Consider the following 17,844-nt stretch of genomic DNA (forward strand, 5'->3'; position numbering starts at 1 on the left):
CCATTTTTTACTTATATTCTATTTTCTATAGTATTATATAGACCAAAACAAAAAACAAAGCCAGGAATATTTATGTTTCATATTTTTTTTTAATCAAATAACATGGCCTCTCTGAGGCCTCCTTCATTTTGTTTCTTAAGTAATATGCCAGAACGAACTTATTTTCAAACTAAATATCACAATATTTGCCTAGAAATTGAAATAAAAATTAAATTAAGGGTTATTTAATTTTTATATTTAATTATTTAATAAAGTCTTATTTAATTTTATTTAATAAAATTAAATAAGACTATTTTACTAATGAAATTTTCCCAATTTGTCAATAAGTAGCTAAAAAACTATCTATTTACTAAATAAGACAAATCAGCAGTTAGGGCTGAAAAAAAGTGTCTCAGATGGGAAAAGATTAATTAGCTATTCGTAATTGTTTGCAAAAATTGTAACTACACATTCAACATTCTTCATTTTATACATTAATTTTATTATTCCAAATTTTCCAATAAAAAATTATGCCTATTTTCTTTCTTGATAAACAAGGATGGAAAGTTTCCCAAAGGCCAATGTACAATAGCAATGCCTAGGGAAAAGGGAGATAATTCAAATTTCAGACATAACTGCCTTCTATGAAGTTTTTACTATAAGAAACTGATTTCTGAATACATATTCAGTGTCCATTGGATCAGATTGATACAGGGAAAATAACGTCAACTTATAGAAGGGTCTGAAAAATTCCCAAGTTCGAGTCCCGCGGAGGGAACAACAAAAAATTTGCTTCGCAAATTTGACAGTTCTAACATCGTTGGGAATTTTTCAGACCCTTCTATAAGTTTACGTTATTTTCCCTGTATCAATTTGATCCGATGGAGCAGTGTAGAGAATAGAGTCGTCACATTCTGAGACGTTGTATAATATTGATTTGTTGTGACATGCATCATTAATTTGATCCTCTATCCTACATAATAACACCTAGATGAACTGTCCTGTACTACCATACATCGTGTACTAAGTTACAGCCCTAGATTAATCCTACGAGGAGGAATCACCTGGCCAGCGAAAGCTATATTTTTATATAGCCTAGCTGGCCGAGTGGTCTAGGGCGCTGGACTTAGTGCAGGCGGTGTTGCCATAGATGTCACAGCGGTACGAGTTCGAGTCCCGCGGAGGGAACAACAAAAATTTGCTTCGCAAATTTGACAGTTCTAACATCGTTGGGAATTTTTCAGACCCTTCTATAAGTTTACGTTATTTTCCCTGTATCAATTTGATCAGATGGAGCAGTGTAGAGAATAGAGTCGTCACATTCTGAGACGTTGTATATATACAAAATAGTAAAATTGAAAAAGGTTACTGCAAAGAAACAGAATTTTATATGCTGACCATGAAAAATACTTAAAATGCCTTTTTATTTTTGTAGGATCAGAAATTCTTGCATTTATTTGAAAGCACATGTTATTAATTTTTAGTATTTTTGAAATGAAGTCAAATATGGTGTTACGAAATCATAACTGAAACAAATTCAAGAATAGGGAAATAAAAATGAAGAGGAGAATTCTTTAACAGTCATATGACAAATGAATAATTACTGTCCTATCATTATAATACTTTAATATCAATCTGTGCCATTTCTGATTGGACAGAGTACATGAATTAGAGCAAAAATATCAAAAGACAGCCTTTTTTATTTATTAGGCCGAGACCTAATATTTTCTTCAGTCTCTTTTAAAAAAATTTTGACATTTTCAGTGAAAATGTGGTCATCTGAAATGTCAGACATAACCGAAATGTATACTGTAAACATATTAATTTTTGCTATTTTTGCAGTGAATAGAAAACTGTGAAAAATAGTACACACGAAAATTGATTTTTAACTCTTTTTAACTCTAATCATTTATTTTGAAACCGCGAAAATTGATACCCGTGAATATGTTCCCTAGACGGAATCTGCGAAAATTATCAAGCATGAAAATGAATATGTTTACAGTATTGAAATTATGCATCAATTCTACCCTATTATTGCAGATTTAACCTGGTTTCTATAAACATGTACCTGAAGGAAGGTGCGGGGAACCAGTAAATGGATCACTCTTATATGGTCGCTCTTTTCTTTCCCGTCGTTTCTTCAGGGCATCTGATGTTGTACTATCGCAAACATCTGAAGTTGATCGAACCACAGAATTCTGGAAAAGAAAAAGAGAATATTTTCACTGCAGTGTGTACATGATGAAGTAATTAATGGAGATCAACAGAGTACCAGGCTGATTGAAAGCATGAAAACATACATTTTATACTGTAAAACAAATTTTCTGTATATACACACCAAATTTCAGACAGTGTTTTTCTAAAATACTAAAAATAATAAAATTCACAAAACACAGAAAAAAATATATATCCTTCCATATTTCATTGTTATGGAAATTTATATTTCAGATAATTCATGACCACAGTTTTTCTACAACAAAATTTTCAGTAATCCAACTTATATTCCAGAATTCTTATTTACATGTTGCAGGATATCAATTTAATTTTGCTTCTACTTATTTCAGGGCAAAAAACTCTGTAAACAGGCATTTTAGGGACATATTTACAGCCATTTATTACGGCAATATTTTGTTAATCACGAAAATAGCCATAGTCAAAGTTAGTTTTTTTGCTTACAAAAAATGTATGTCCCCAATTCCTAAATCCAAAGGGGAAAAAGTCTCAAATATTCAATGTATCATAAACTTCAGGTAATACACACAACAATATATCAAGTCCTAACAACCTACAAAGTTTCATGAAATTTTGTACAGTAGTTTCCAAAAAGTAGTGCTTACTAAAAATTGACAGACAAATAGGCTGGGCAAAAACAATATGTCTTCCAACCAAGTGGGAAGAGACATAATAAATCCCTGGTTAAAATATCTTTGTCTATAGTATATTTAAGTAGCACTCCAGATAAGAATCGGGCAAAATGTGATTCATGGTTGGAAAGCCTACATATTATTATTTTTAATATTTTGTTTAGAATGGTATAATTAACAGAAATTAACAAGTGGCTTTTCATAAAACTCCTGTTCATAGGAGATAGAAATTATAAAGAATGATAAAGGATTCAAAATTTAAGGAGACAAATCTGTAAATGACACTGAAATGAATTAGAAATAGTTGGATCTTTAAAGTGGATTATCTCCCAAGGGCAGGCAGATTGGAATGAATAATTATACATTACATTGTATAGATCTATAAAGCAACTTAATAACAAAAATAAAAAAATGTGTAGCCTTTTTTGGGGTGTATCACATTTTACAAAATTTGCATGATTCTTAGAGAGATTACTACTTAATCAGATATACCTTTGTATCTTCTTCTACCATTGAGTTCTGCTGAGTAAGATAAGTTTCCACTTTGGTCGAAACGAAATCAGTACTGCAAGAAACACACTGCTCTCTGCCAGAATCAGAATTGGCTGCATCCACCCCTGGACTAGAGCATGCACTTGTATGGCTGGTCTTAGAACTCTCATCAAGTTTATCTGAATTCTCATTCCAGAATTCTACATTTGAAATAGCACTGGGGTTAATTCCCTTAGAATCTAATTTGACAATGTTGTTGTCAGTGAACACTGACCTAGGTGAAATCCTTTTTACTGATGAAATTATATTTGAATTACTAAGCACTGATACTGTATCTACAGAAAAACTTTCTGGTATTTTATAAACTTTATCTTTTTCCATTTTTTCAGTTTCAGACTTGTTAACTTCAACAACACTAGAGTCATCAGAATTATTTAAACACTTTTCAACAGAATTCTTGTCCTGATCTAGAGTAAATTGAATAATATGACTGTTTGAAAAGTCAAAGGAAGTTAGGCTTACTGCTGATGAAGGATTACTACCAGAGTCAAAGGCTGAGGCACTTAGCAGAGGGCTATAACTTGATGTGAAATTCTCACAACTACGGACAGCTTTAATATCTAATGGAGGGGGTTTTGTTTTCAATTTTGATTTCTCCAACATTTTGTCAATATCAGCACTATCACTGTTTATTTTAAGCTGAGAGTCTGACTGACTCCGTACAAATGGTTTCTTCTGTCCAATTTTTCTCTTCCTTGAAGCACGTAAAATTGTTCTTTGTTTTGCTGGTTCTGAATCATGTTTAGGGGGTAAACTGGAATCAGAGATCTTTCTTGTGTTTGAGACAGGTTTTAGTGGTGGACTAGGTTCGGACCCTGACACAGATCTCACTGGTAGACTTTTACCTGCAGAATCTGGAATTTTGGGCAATATTCGAGGACGCTGCGGTTTATCAGTCTTACACTTTGGAAAATCTCCACCCTCAGCCTTTTGTTTATCTTTCAGCTGCTTATGTGAGTTTACAGGCTCAGCTGTGCTTAGAATTCTTTCTGGAATTTCATTGGGATGAAGTTTAGGTATAATTTGAATTACTTCCCTTTGACTATTTTCCAACATTTCATTTTGCTGACAAGTGTCTGCTGGTTGATTGTCATTGTTTATCAAATTGTCACGTCGTTTTAATGCTGCCATGATTCTTGTATTCGTAGATGAGTTTGTTAGATCTTCATGATTCTGTAGATATCGCTCTTTAATTCTCTGACAGCGAGAATGTGACCTACTTTTTCTCCTTTCATTTTCTAGTCTATTTTTATCACAGTTTTCACAATTACTTTCATTTTCTTCATTTTCAGCACTTTCCTCAGGAATTTCCATAAATTGTCTAGACATTTTGAACTCATGGAAGCTTGGAATTGAAAATTTTTGTCTACCGCTACTTCGGACTTTACCTAAACTGCTATCTAATGATAATCTACATATATTCTCACTGTGTTGGCTTTCAACATTATCAGCACTGTCCTGATCATTTGTATTTTCTGTTGAATAGTCTGTTTCACAAACAGTATTACGTCTTGACCTAAATAATCTTGAATTTTCCCATTCACCTTTGATTTTGTCATCATTAAAAGATAAAGATGCATTGAGATTTACATTATTTTCATTAAAATCATGATCATCAAAGTCTAGCTGAGAAAGATCTAAATTTGACAATGCCTTTTTCAGACCTGTGCCACGTCCCTGTCGCATTGAAATTTTATCAATCAAATTTTCATGCTTAGAAAGATATTTCTTGAACAAGTCACTGCTAAGCATAACTTCTACTCTTGAAGATATTGGAACTTTTGACACACTGTGTGGTCTACATGATTCTGGCCGAGGTGGTTTTCCAGAAAGAGTTGTCTTTCCATTGCATGCAACATTTTTCCTGCGTAACAAAACACGGCTTTTTGACCCATTCTTATTATCAGCCTCCCCTTTATTTTCCTTTTTTCCTGATGGTTGAGTTTCCTTTTCCAATTGTTTCATATCATTAGCTTCCAATTTGTGTTCATTGCCACTTTTAGGGGATGTATGTTTACAGTCATTTAATGAGTTTTCTGATTGTAAAATTTCAAGAGCCTTTTCTACCATGTCATCAAAGTCAATATTTTCGCTTTGCCTCTTTTCTTTTGTATTTTCAACAGGTGAATGCATGTGCTGCAGATTCAAGTCAACATTTTCAAATGATTTTGGACAGTTACGTATATTTTCCTCTGAAGACATCTCAATTTCCTTCATAGTTCGTACAGCATGCTGATTTTCAGATTGTATACTTTCTAAATCTTCAGGCTGAAGACCAGCGACATCATCAATATTAGCACTATTCGAGCTCTCTTCAAACATTGTCTCCTCCTCTAATTTATTCATATCAATTCTCTTCTTTCTTGCTTTTATGATCGGTGAACCACAATCTGGCTCTTCTAGACTACCAATACTAGAAACAGAGGTTGGATAGTCACTGCTACTTTCATATCTATCAATTAATCTGCTCGGTTCACAGTTTCTGAACTTATCTAAATGAGAGATTTCAAGTCCACTCTCACGCCCTGTGGATTTTGATGCAACTGCTGCAATAAATGCTACATCTAGGCCACTGTCACGTCGAGAACTTTTCTGCCCATGGCACATTCCCTCATAATCTTCATCTTCCATTTCTGATTTAGGGCCATTTCATCTGAAAAAAAAAGTATATCGATACAATAATAATGATAAAAGAGTTTAAAATCTGTCCTACATTTTTTTTAGTTTTATACAATCTAACTTAGTGACCTTTAATTCCAAATTGATAAATAGCATAGAAGATCAAGGGTTTAAAGTTTGTTTTAGGAACGAAAGGTCCTGGACTTTTTGCAACCTAAATGAAATGCCCATCAAAATAAAGGTCATAAATAAGAGTAAGTGTTAAGTAAGAGAGGTCCAGGATCTAGCTTGGTCCTGTATCAGAAATTGAGGATCGTGACTTGGATCAGTGTTCATTTGAATACATGAAGATATAGACAGCCTATAATTTTTGGGACAATATAAAATTATCGAGTATTGAGATGAGATTCTTGATCCCCAACCAGTGAAATGACTACCTGTATATGTAGAGATAAAACAGAATTAAAAAAATCTGATACCAATAATAAGTACCAAAAAACTACAGTTAAACCTGTCTAACAAATTACAGTCAATCCTGTCTAACAAACTACAGTCAAACTTGTCTCACAGACTACAGTCAAACCTGTCTAACAAACTACAGTCAAACCTGTCTTAAGTGAACTTTGGTCACATTAGACAGGTGGTCTTTATATACAAGTCAAAGTTACAAAAGAATACTACAATCATAGTCTTTAAGACAGTTTATTGCTGAATACAGATAACCACTTGGATGGGGTGGACTGTAGAAGTCTACCATCTGCACAAAATATGAAAATCTTCTGTCTGTCTGTCTGTTCACAAGTTGGATAACTTAAACACACTTTGAAGGTTCAGTTTTTTTGTCTTCGACTAAGACCGAGTAAATAATGAAGCTCCGTGTCTCTTTCTTTTATTATTTCTGGTTTTCTTCTTAAGAAGGGTCTAGCATATTATGTGTTCTAGCACAGCTCATTGTAAGGTTGCATAAGTATCTCACTGATGATCTTTGATGTTGTCTACTGACATTCCATGATGTTTCCTAATGAGTTCACAATTATTTTGCAATATCTAAACCTTTTTCCATTAATAATCTTAACAGAACACTTCCATGTTGCTTTTTTTTTATCCATTTTATACGTAAATTTGTTTTTTTTCTTTTCAAATGAATTATCATTTTTTGTCAATGAACATGTCATTCCCATAAAAGTACATATACATACTGCAACTTTAAATAAACATCAATTCAGTAACAACAAATCATGACCCTTAATCTCATATCCATTAACTAATCTTAAGATCTTGTTTCTTTTCATAACCAATTAAAGTATTACAGTGACTCTGATGCTTAAACACAATACTAGAATACTAACATCGATGAAGGATTTATTGGTATCAAATCTTTAAACTCAGAACAATAGCAAACATATTGATAAAGTCAAGATATAGGTTATCTATCAATGGCATGAGGAATTTGTTATATTGTTCCAGATATTGTGTTTAATTAGGCCGAAGATTGGTCAATTTACTGGTCCAGTTGTCTAAAAGTTTGAAAATGAGGCTTCAGTACTATATATAATACTCAGTTACATTTTAAAGTACATCAGTACATTGAGGAATTCATACTGTGATGGAAAATAGGACACTATTGCCCTACCCACTGGTACTTACCTAAAAAAATCACTAATATACCCTTTATAGTACATGGACAGAAGCGGATCCAGGATTTTTAATTAAGGGGGGTGGGGAGGGTGCACAGTTAAAATTTTTTGGGGGTTTAATTTTTTAAATATTTTTCTAGAGTGGGTGCAATGTAGATGTCTTTTGTGGTGAAATTAGCAAGAAATTAAAGTTTCAACCTAAAACCGCCTCAACCTACTCCTGACAACCCATGCTTTGCAAATTTTAGGGGGCCGCACGTCTGCCACGCCCCCACCTGAATTTGCCCCTGATGGATGATTTTTGTTTCAGATAAGTGCCTGTGTTCCTCTACTCCCTCCAGACTACAATAAATGTAATCTAGCTGTCACTCCTTGGAACAAGAAGTTTTACCCAGAAACAAGATGAACACCCATACAGTAAACATAAAATGCTAATAGTTTTATGGTTCAAGTCAAAAGCAGTCCATGCTTTTCTCATGCCTTAAAAGGGGACAAAAATTAATTCCATCATTTGTTCAGTTTAACTGCATGGTACTAAGAGTACTAATTTATTCTGGTACGTTAGAACTTTAATAATAATGAAAAGATACAAATGACCACCACTAAACATATTGGCTACAATAAAGTCATCTATCAAATTCAACATTACAATGGTATCAGTATAGAATAGCCTTTACCATACATGACAGCTAGACCCTATACAACATTGATAACCCTAATCATCCATGGAATAATATAATAGCATCCAGGAAAACAGGTTACTTATAATGTGTTTATAATTATCCCATTTCTGATGAAATAGAAGGGTGTTACTATATCATTGTAGAATAATCAAACCTCGTTATTTTCTTACAAGATTATGGAACAATTGAAATACAAATGAATACATTACTAAAATTCCATTAAAGTCTTAGTAGGTCATGCATCCAACACATGCACAACAACTATTCACCTATCTACTATTTTGGTTATTTTATGTTCTTTGTTGTGAGTGTCTGTTATCCATGTCTGGATTTTGTCCCTGGATTACATTACATGATTTCTGCTAGAATCTTGGTTCCCTTGATTACTCTTACAGCAATGGTAGGATTAAAGTTTGTATGGACAGGCAGACAGACACAATGTGGATGGACTGAGGGGCCAGTAGACAGACATGTAAACACTCTGACAGACAGACAGACAGACAGACAGACAGGCAGACAGACAATCACACTATTTTTTTGTTCTACTGTAAGGGAGATAACCTTTTTGTTACCAATCAGATTACTTGGTAAGTTTGGCACTGAACTATAAACGTATGACAAAAATCAGTGTTTGCAAAAGTAGAAGTCAAACATTTATTATATACAAAAGAGAATCAGATTAAAGTTGTACACAAGTCAACCCAAATATAGTCATAGTGTGTGTTTAATTCCCAGACTTATAAGCTTTAATAATGCTTATTTAATTTAAGTTCTGTTTTTAACATTAAGGTTACAGACCACCAATTCAACCAATGAGCATTTGGAATGTACGCAAAAATAGTCCTACGCAGAAATTACCCCTGTTCCTCATAGTGCTGTGAAAAAAGTTCTCATCTTATTTAAAAAATTTAAACAGTTTCTGAAAGGAAAAACATTTCTGTACATTTTATAGGTGCATTTTGCTTCTTGTGATGTGAAGCCTAATCTCCATAATGATTTTTAAATATACCCCTATCTTGTGAAAACACTGGGATTTCCCATGCTATTTATAGACACTTCACTTCCGGTGACCAGTACTGCACTGCAAGTCTGCTAACCCCACATGCCATTCTGAGGATTGTGAGCTGACATATGTAGAATCATGCTGATATATAGTCCTCTGCAGGTTAAAGTTAAGGTAAAGTCCAGAGAAGCCATTGAATATTGTGAAATTAGCATAGAAGCCTATGGAAAGTGGAATTAGTGGTTTTTAGCCTTAAGCTTAAGCCATGGCAAAATGAAAAGTTTCTTGAAATAGCTTTAAACTACTTGAAGATCTTGTTAACTTTGCCATGAGAGGAATACACTACAAAAATCCTTCAAAATATGCATTTTTTTAAGTTATAGGTCCAAATTATGGAAAATTGGTCTTTTTGGCTGATTTTTATGTCCTATCTTGTAAAAAGTGTAGAAAATTTAGTAAAAATATCAAATATTAAACTTTGAGGGCTATATTTACCTAAATATGGTGGTAATAAGCACTTGAAATCAAGTTTTGTGTAGATTTGAGCAAAAATTATGTTAGAAATGAGGAAAAACTCACTTTCATTACTGCGGTTAAGGCCATATCAGCATTCCCCTATGGCAACATGGAAAATCCATTATTGAGTACTTTTTTTGCTTTAGGTGCCCTTTACTGGTCATGTTTTAATGTGAAAACACTGTATTTACAAATTTAAAGCCAAATATATCACCTTTTGTGAAAATTTAAAGATTTAGGATTTTTGACATGTGATCAAGAAAAAGGGGGAGGCATGTCAGAAATAAATTTTTAAAAATAGACCAATTTCTCAGAAAATGATTACTTTTAAAACTATTTCTTCATTAATATTGTTAAAAAACAAGTTGTGATTGATATTTTTTATTTGAAAAGTCAGAAAAAGTTCTTTGCAAATATTTAATGCATTTAAGTATGGTAGAATACTGTCACTTTTTTGCTCGCACAACTTGGTTACCCTATATTTAAAAATCAAATATTTAAAAAAGTGCTTGTCACATTTCACTGAAACTTTGCAAATGCATTCAGTATGTGTGTAGGAAGATAGCTGTGTAGTTATTTATTTTTTCTAAGACAGAAAGTGACTCTTTAGGTTACAGACCACCAATTCAACCAATGAGCATTTGGAATGTACGCAAAAATAGTCCTACACAGAAATTACCCCTGTTCCTCATAGTGCTGTGAAAAAAGTTCTCATCTTATTTAAAAAATTTAAACAGTTTCTGAAAGGAAAAACATTTCTGTACATTTTATAGGTGCATTTTGCTTCTTGTGATGTGAAGCCTAATCTCCATAATGATTTTTAAATATACCCCTATCTTGTGAAAACACTGGGATTTCCCATGCTATTTATAGACACTTCACTTCCGGTGACCAGTACTGCACTGCAAGTCTGCTAACCCCACATGCCATTCTGAGGATTGTGAGCTGACATATGTAGAATCATGCTGATATATAGTCCTCTGCAGGTTAAAGTTAAGGTAAAGTCCAGAGAAGCCATTGAATATTGTGAAATTAGCATAGAAGCCTATGGAAAGTGGAATTAGTGGTTTTTAGCCTTAATACATTGAATTTATATAGATGTCGCCAGCAAGGCATTCAATTCTGCTAATTAAACTGTGACTCTAGGGACTTATGAATATGTAACCTTGAACAATTATAGTTTTGAAAAGACTCTTAATATTTAATCTGAGAAATGGTGAAGGTATGACACTGATCCTTGTTTTCCAATTACAATATTATAAAGTCAAGTAAAAAAATGGTTTTCTAGTTTCCTCCGTTTCAACAACGAAGGGCAATAACTCTACAAAAAATTATTTAATTCAAAACCTGGTCTAAATGTCAGCAAAATGCATCAACATCAGTTTGATATAATGAAAGTGTGTGAAAGTAAATCCAATATTGGACAGACACATGCACAACATAAACCACAGACACCAATAATTTCCATGTGCCTTTATTTTGTTGTGGGAAGAAACCAGAAGAGAAAATAAATTCCTGGTATATTCTCTGACGTATGGGATGTGATAATGTTCTAAAAACACAATCTCAACCTGAGATTGACAAATAGATTGATTTACAGATTACAAATCCATACACCCCCATTTCTAGACTTTGTTGGCAAGACATCACAAGAAGGGAGATAACTCTGTACCCTCTGTCAATTAAATTTAATTGTGAAGTTAAATCTTGAAACAGATCATTTATAGACTGCCAATTACCAATAATGGTAATAAGTATGACTCATGATAAAAATCACAGGATTAAATTAATAGTACATAAGATCCATGTGAGATGAATAAGTACATTGCATTGTTCTGGTATCATTCTACATGTACATGCAGTTCTTGGTTGACTGACTCTTCCTGGTGGATGCCTAAAAGCAGTTTGCATTTTAGGTTCGATCAATGTTAATGTTTCTGCTTCACAAGGTAGCAAGTACTATATAATACTTGGAGATTATTCAAAATTTTTACAATTCTGGCATATTGTCATCTCAATAGAGGATACAAGTCATACAGCAAAAAAACATTCGTAAAAATAACCTTTTTTTTATTTTTACAGCCCTTTGGTTTGGATAAATGATGGAAAAATGAATCAAGTCATATTTAAATTAAAACAACGGCCTTGTAAACATGAAGTTTCCTGTGTTGTCCTGCATATAGACATACTCCCACTGGTACAGGAAGTTGAAATCGCTGAGCAACCAAAATAACAATAAATGAACCATCTATATGAAGCAACATTCCAAATTTAAAAGACACAATTTTCTCTCTCATTCTCTATAGTGAGAAATGGTCAAGTTCCACAAAGCAGAAAATTTATATCAGATGGTGCCCAAAATTTCTTACATTTTGACACTTCATTAAGTCACACACCAAATTGAAATTGATCCATCCATAAGAAAGCAAGAAAATTGTGACAAAAATTTGGACAGTTGGACAGATGGACAAGGTGATTCAAATATACCACCAACTTGTTGAATAGGGATATAATTTCTTTAACAGTCCGTCTGCATACTTTAACCTTGATAGAGTCAATTTCATTTTCTATCAAAGGAGTTCGCTGTGTTGAAGCACCAGATCTGATATACAAAAGTAAAAGTACATTCCCAGTACATGTTTTAGAACTTTGTACCCACTTCTATCCTTGAACCCATACATATACCATTGACCTCAATCTAAGACATTCCAGATAATTTTAACCCCCTAATTTATCAGAGAAAGAATTCCTATCAAAAAGAATTCCTTTACAAAATCTTTCAATTTGTTTGTCATTTTACAGGAATATCATTATATTAGGCTAGTAACCCTAGTATTTAATTACAAAACTTGTGTCAAATTTACAACAAATTGCTAAAATCTTGAGAACAAATGTAATGTTTGACAACTGAAAAATAAATTGTTTGGTAGGATAAAGTCTTTTTACAGAGCAGTAAAACATTATTTTTTATAGATTTAAAATTGTACAAATTGTTACTATGTCATCTCATGCATTTTATTGTATTTTTCTTCCACTTATTTGGACCTTTGTAAGGTATTGATACTACTACCATGACCTTGGCAACAATATCAATATAGTGCACTGAGGCAAGTATTTTTTTAGCAAGGTTGACAACTACCATAAACTACATGTACCTACAAAAATCAAGAATTTAAAACACATTTTTATATAAAAAAATAGGGCATGTACAAATGACACCATGCCATATTGCCAAAACTTTGATTTATTTTTTTTTGTGGGGGAAGGTGTAAAGCAACTTAAAATGACTATCTTTTGTGAGAATAATCTGATCAAAATAAAATCTGAACTTGATCTGTATTTTTTGATAATCATTAAATATACTTAGTTTGAAAAAGATTCTTAAATTTCACTTGGAAACCAATTGGCTACAGACAAATGGAACTTTCAGCGGGTATCACATGATACCTCGCCATTATCTGTGTCAGCTAGGGTATAAAAAGGTAATATGTGTATCACATCATACCTTGCCACTGTGTCAGCTAGGGTATAAAAGGTAATATGTGTATCACATCATACCTCGCCACTATCTGTGTCAGCTAGGGTATGAAAAGGTAATATGTGTATCACATCATACCTCGCCACTATCTGTGTCAGCTAGGGTATGAAAAGGTAATATGTGTATCACATCATACCTCGCCACTATCTGTGTCAGCTAGGGTATGAAAAGGTAATATGTGTATCACATCATACCTCGCCACTATCTGTGTCAGCTAGGGTATGAAAAGGTAATATGTGTATCACATCATACCTCGCCACTATCTGTGTCAGCTAGGGTATAAAAAGGTAATATGTGTATCACATCATACCTGGCCACTATCTGTGTCAGCTAGGGTATAAAAAGGTAATATGTGTATCACATCATACCTGGCCACTATCTGTGTCAGCCAGGGTATAAAAAGGTAATATAGGCTATGGCTGCTTTAGTAGAATTATTGGCTTCATGGTTAAAATCTGAAATCCAAATCTTGTGGAAAAATCCATAAATAAAAAGACTGTCAGGCAATTCAATAATTCTATGAAAAACATCATATTCTATACACAAATATTTTTCCTGCAAATCAATAACCATTCTATTTTGAGTATTTTCACTTTCAGAGGAGAAAAAAATGTGAAATTATTTTGTATAGACAATTTTTAAATATTTTATAAATTCTTAATTATGTTAATGTAAATTAGGTATAATTCTATGGTCCATTTTTCAATTTTTTCTTAAATATTTCAATGCAATAATTACAATAAAAAAAATTCAACTCAAAATTCCTTTCTTAAAAGTTACTTTTAAAACTCTCCATAAACTCCCACTAAATTTCTCTAAGACAAAGTTCAAATTTAAAAGGAGTAAGAATTTTTTAAATTAAAAAAAATCCATCAACATTCGAGGTAGAAGTCCAAATTTTAGTCTCTTCTTAATTGACAAATCTTCTCTGCACACCCAAGCCACTAGTTTATCTATTGTTATTCTCACGAATTTAATTCCAATCCAAAGATATCGTGAGTTTTATATCTAAAGTTTGGTAAACGATTTGTAATAGCCCATTAAACATTTAAACTTCCGATTAAAGATTTGTCAGTCTACCTATTACTTTAAATTACTGTTCAGGCTGATAAAGAAAATGGAGATCAGCTGTGATTCAATATAATGTACATGCACTAGTATTCCCTTATATTTTTTAAGGCCTTGCCTGTGATGTTCTGTGCTATATTTGTACTCAAATTACATTTGATTTTTTTTTAATAATGCACTGCTATGTTGTCATCTTGACCAATTGGAATATGTGAGACTACCTATAACACATGCTGTGCCTGACAGTGCATCTGTGGTAAAAACTTCCTAAACTGGATATGTCATTTTTGAAATAGGTCACATCTTGACAGAAGGATTTTGAGCCATTAACATGCAAATCCTCCCTAATAGTATTTTCTATTATGGTAATAACTACAGACAAAAAAAAATGGTAAAAAAATATGCACTACAATTTTTTGTACAAGAATCGGTAAGAATCATAAAAAAAGGCAAAAACTGCAAATTAGTATTCCTATTTTTTTTTTAAGTCAAAACCCAGAAAATGTCATATGCTAACAGAACATATGAGATATTGGAATTCAAGTGGAACTTTGGACTTTCAAAGAAATCACATACAAAAATTATCTCAGGGCAGTATATCCATATAAATACATGTAAATACATGTCATTAAAAAAAAAAATTCTGTAACATTTTTTCATAAGAGTTTTTGTTGTAACTTTGCTAAAACAAAACTGGTTCACAAAAATAAGAAGAAGCAATAACAAAATAATACCAGGAACAACCAAGTTTTAACACAAAAATAACGAGTTATGCAACACCCAAGAAATTTTAAAATACACACAGAAAAATGAAAAGCACAAGCCCCCTTGATGTTGCATGCTACGTTGTGCTAAGAATACCCCAACTCAACCATTTCAGTCAAAGCTGGGAAAGGGAGACAAGTCATCATACAGCAGCAATATCTTAAGGAGGTAGACCTAAGGACATAACTCTTGAAATCAGTAATGTGTTTGTATCATATTTAATTTCACCAAAACCTTTCAAGCTTCCATTTGAAACAGAATTAAATCAGTCTAAGTTACTTTGATGCTTACATAAGATTAATGTAAAATTCTGAATACAATCATTCCAATGATTTATAAGAGTTGTTTCCTTACCCTAGGTCTACCTCCTTAATTATACCTTCAGTAGAAGCTGAGAAATCTGTTACAAAAATTTCCATTATGCAGCACCCTAAAAAAACCCAAAGTTGCTTGGTAAACAGGAAGTAGAGGAGCAATGAAATTGAAAAGAGGAAACAGGGTCAAGGCATCATGGGACAGCAATATACCAAATATCTAAGCTGTCCCTCATATAAAAAAAAACTGTAGCGAAAAAGTGTGACAGACTGATGGACAAGGTAATTGCAATATAGTCCCTACTCTACTAAGTTCTGGGTTATAAAATCTAAAAAATGGCACAGTAACCTGGACTAGTTTTAACAAAAAGAAAAAATAAAAGTTGTAAAATTTTAAAAGATCCCCTTACTATTCACACAAGTATAAATTACAATTGTGTAAGACAAGTGACAACAAACCATGAATGGTGTGTAAATATGGAACACAGCCTTTATAGGGCTGTATTGTCTTACAAGAACTTCATATTTCTAGAACACAATATCACAATGCCATAAGTATAAATAAGAATCTGGCAAATTCTTAAATCTTACTATATCTATCATAAAAGTCTAAGCAATCTGACTAACTATATTTAGGTTAATGGGATCCCCTGAACAAGGCATGCATAATCATTTGTATTTAAGAATTGGCAATAATAAAAATTTTGTCTATTGAAAAATAACATAAATTTTCCATGTGCATATTGTTTATTGAATGAAGTGCAATAAACAAAATACGCACATGGAAAATTTATGCTATTTTTCAATAGATAAAATTTTTATTATTGCCAATCCTAATAAATTAATTTTACAACATATTTTTATCTTTAAACATGAGAAAAGTAGCTCTGAATTTAACTGAATAGGGGCGTGTCAATATTTTTTTTATCGAGACATAACAAAATTATTTTAACCAATCAGATTACAGTATTTATCTCAAATTAATTTATTTCTTGATAGAAACTTGAAAAAAGAATCAACAAAATCAGAGAAAATCACAGATAATTTACATATCGGTACTTGATGATATCTGCCTTGAATTCTTCAAGAAACAAATTTAAAATGGCATTCAATTTGCCCAATCAAAAGTACAGTAATCAGCTCTTCTTGTCACACTTAAGAAAAAAAAAAGGATTTTTTAGAGTATTGGAAAGGGTAGAGCATTGCTGGTTTCCAATTTGTCCTAATTGTACACAGAATTCCTTATTTTCTTTGTTTTGATGATATGGAACTGGAGGGTTATCATATGCTGTAATTAACACACTGCCAGATTCTTAGGAGGACCTAACAATGATATTTTATAATAAGATTTGGGCTATTGGGGTTCAATTCTCTAAAAAACTCTAAAAAGTTCTCCTATGAATCTCCAATAATATTTGATCCCAACAACTGGTAATCCTATACTTCTGACATGTCAGACCGATTGTGTCTCCAATATGTCCTACCTCCACAATATAAATAGTAACTTTTATGTGTGAATTAGGCAAAATTTCCCTTACATTGTACAAAGTTTCATGCAAATTTTACCAGAACATTAAGTTGTGAAAGGCAAATTTTGGGAAACTTATAATTTTTTTTGCCAGTTTCTGTTTCAGCATTTAATGCCTTATGACTGGGATGTATTGAAAGATTGTAATACATGTATTTTCAATCAGATGATGCAAACCAAATAAATTTGTCTAGTGAGTTATTTACAAGCGTGCACAGTTGGCATTGACATCATTTCCAAAAGATGAAAAAACCTGAAGTTACAGGCATTACCGTGATACATTGTAGGTATACCCCTACTCAAACAGGAAATTGATATGGGACAACAGCAAAAATTGCCAACAATGTATGCCCTATCTGCAGAAAGCCACATATCAAATTTAAAATCAATCCATTAGGAGTCAAGATACTGTAAATGTATTAAATTCTCATGGATTCTGTCAAATCAATTCGCAGTTTTAAAAAACGCTTAACGTTTTAAAGTGCTAAAAATCAATTTCGCAGGTACTATTTTTCATGCTATTCTGTCCATCACGAAAACAGCAAAAATTTATACAGTTACAGTAACAGCGGCCAAAATGGAATGATGAATTGACTGAATGACAGATGGGTGGATGGACATGGTGATTCTGTTATACTATCTCTTGTTTATTTAGAGTATAACTATAAAAATATCCTCATACTTTAATTTCAGCATCCAAGATACATGTAATGAGTAAATTTTCAAAAACTGTTCATAAACATCACTGTCACATGGTCTAATTATGTTAACAATTATA

General features: G+C 32.6%; 1 protein-coding gene across 5 annotated transcripts in view; it reads right to left on the reverse strand.

Moving 5' to 3' along the window:
- Window positions 1-17,844, reverse strand: part of LOC148599617 (uncharacterized) — a 72,386-nt gene that overhangs the window by 34,731 nt on the left and 19,811 nt on the right. For all 5 annotated transcript variants that reach the window (XM_088557639.1, XM_088557640.1, XM_088557638.1 and 2 more), the window contains 2 exons: window positions 3,336-6,048; window positions 2,048-2,177 (listed from right to left, as the gene is read on the reverse strand). In XM_088557639.1, coding sequence (XP_088413765.1) covers window positions 2,048-2,177; window positions 3,336-6,026 — 2,821 coding nt within the window. In that variant the 5' untranslated portion in view covers window positions 6,027-6,048. The remainder of the gene's footprint in view (window positions 1-2,047; window positions 2,178-3,335; window positions 6,049-17,844) is intronic.

The sequence above is a fragment of the Perna viridis genome, chromosome 13 (assembly GCF_037379345.1).
Source record: "Perna viridis isolate PV_CMFRI_1.1 ecotype Kerala chromosome 13, ASM3737934v1, whole genome shotgun sequence".
Taxonomy (NCBI): domain Eukaryota; kingdom Metazoa; phylum Mollusca; class Bivalvia; order Mytilida; family Mytilidae; genus Perna; species Perna viridis.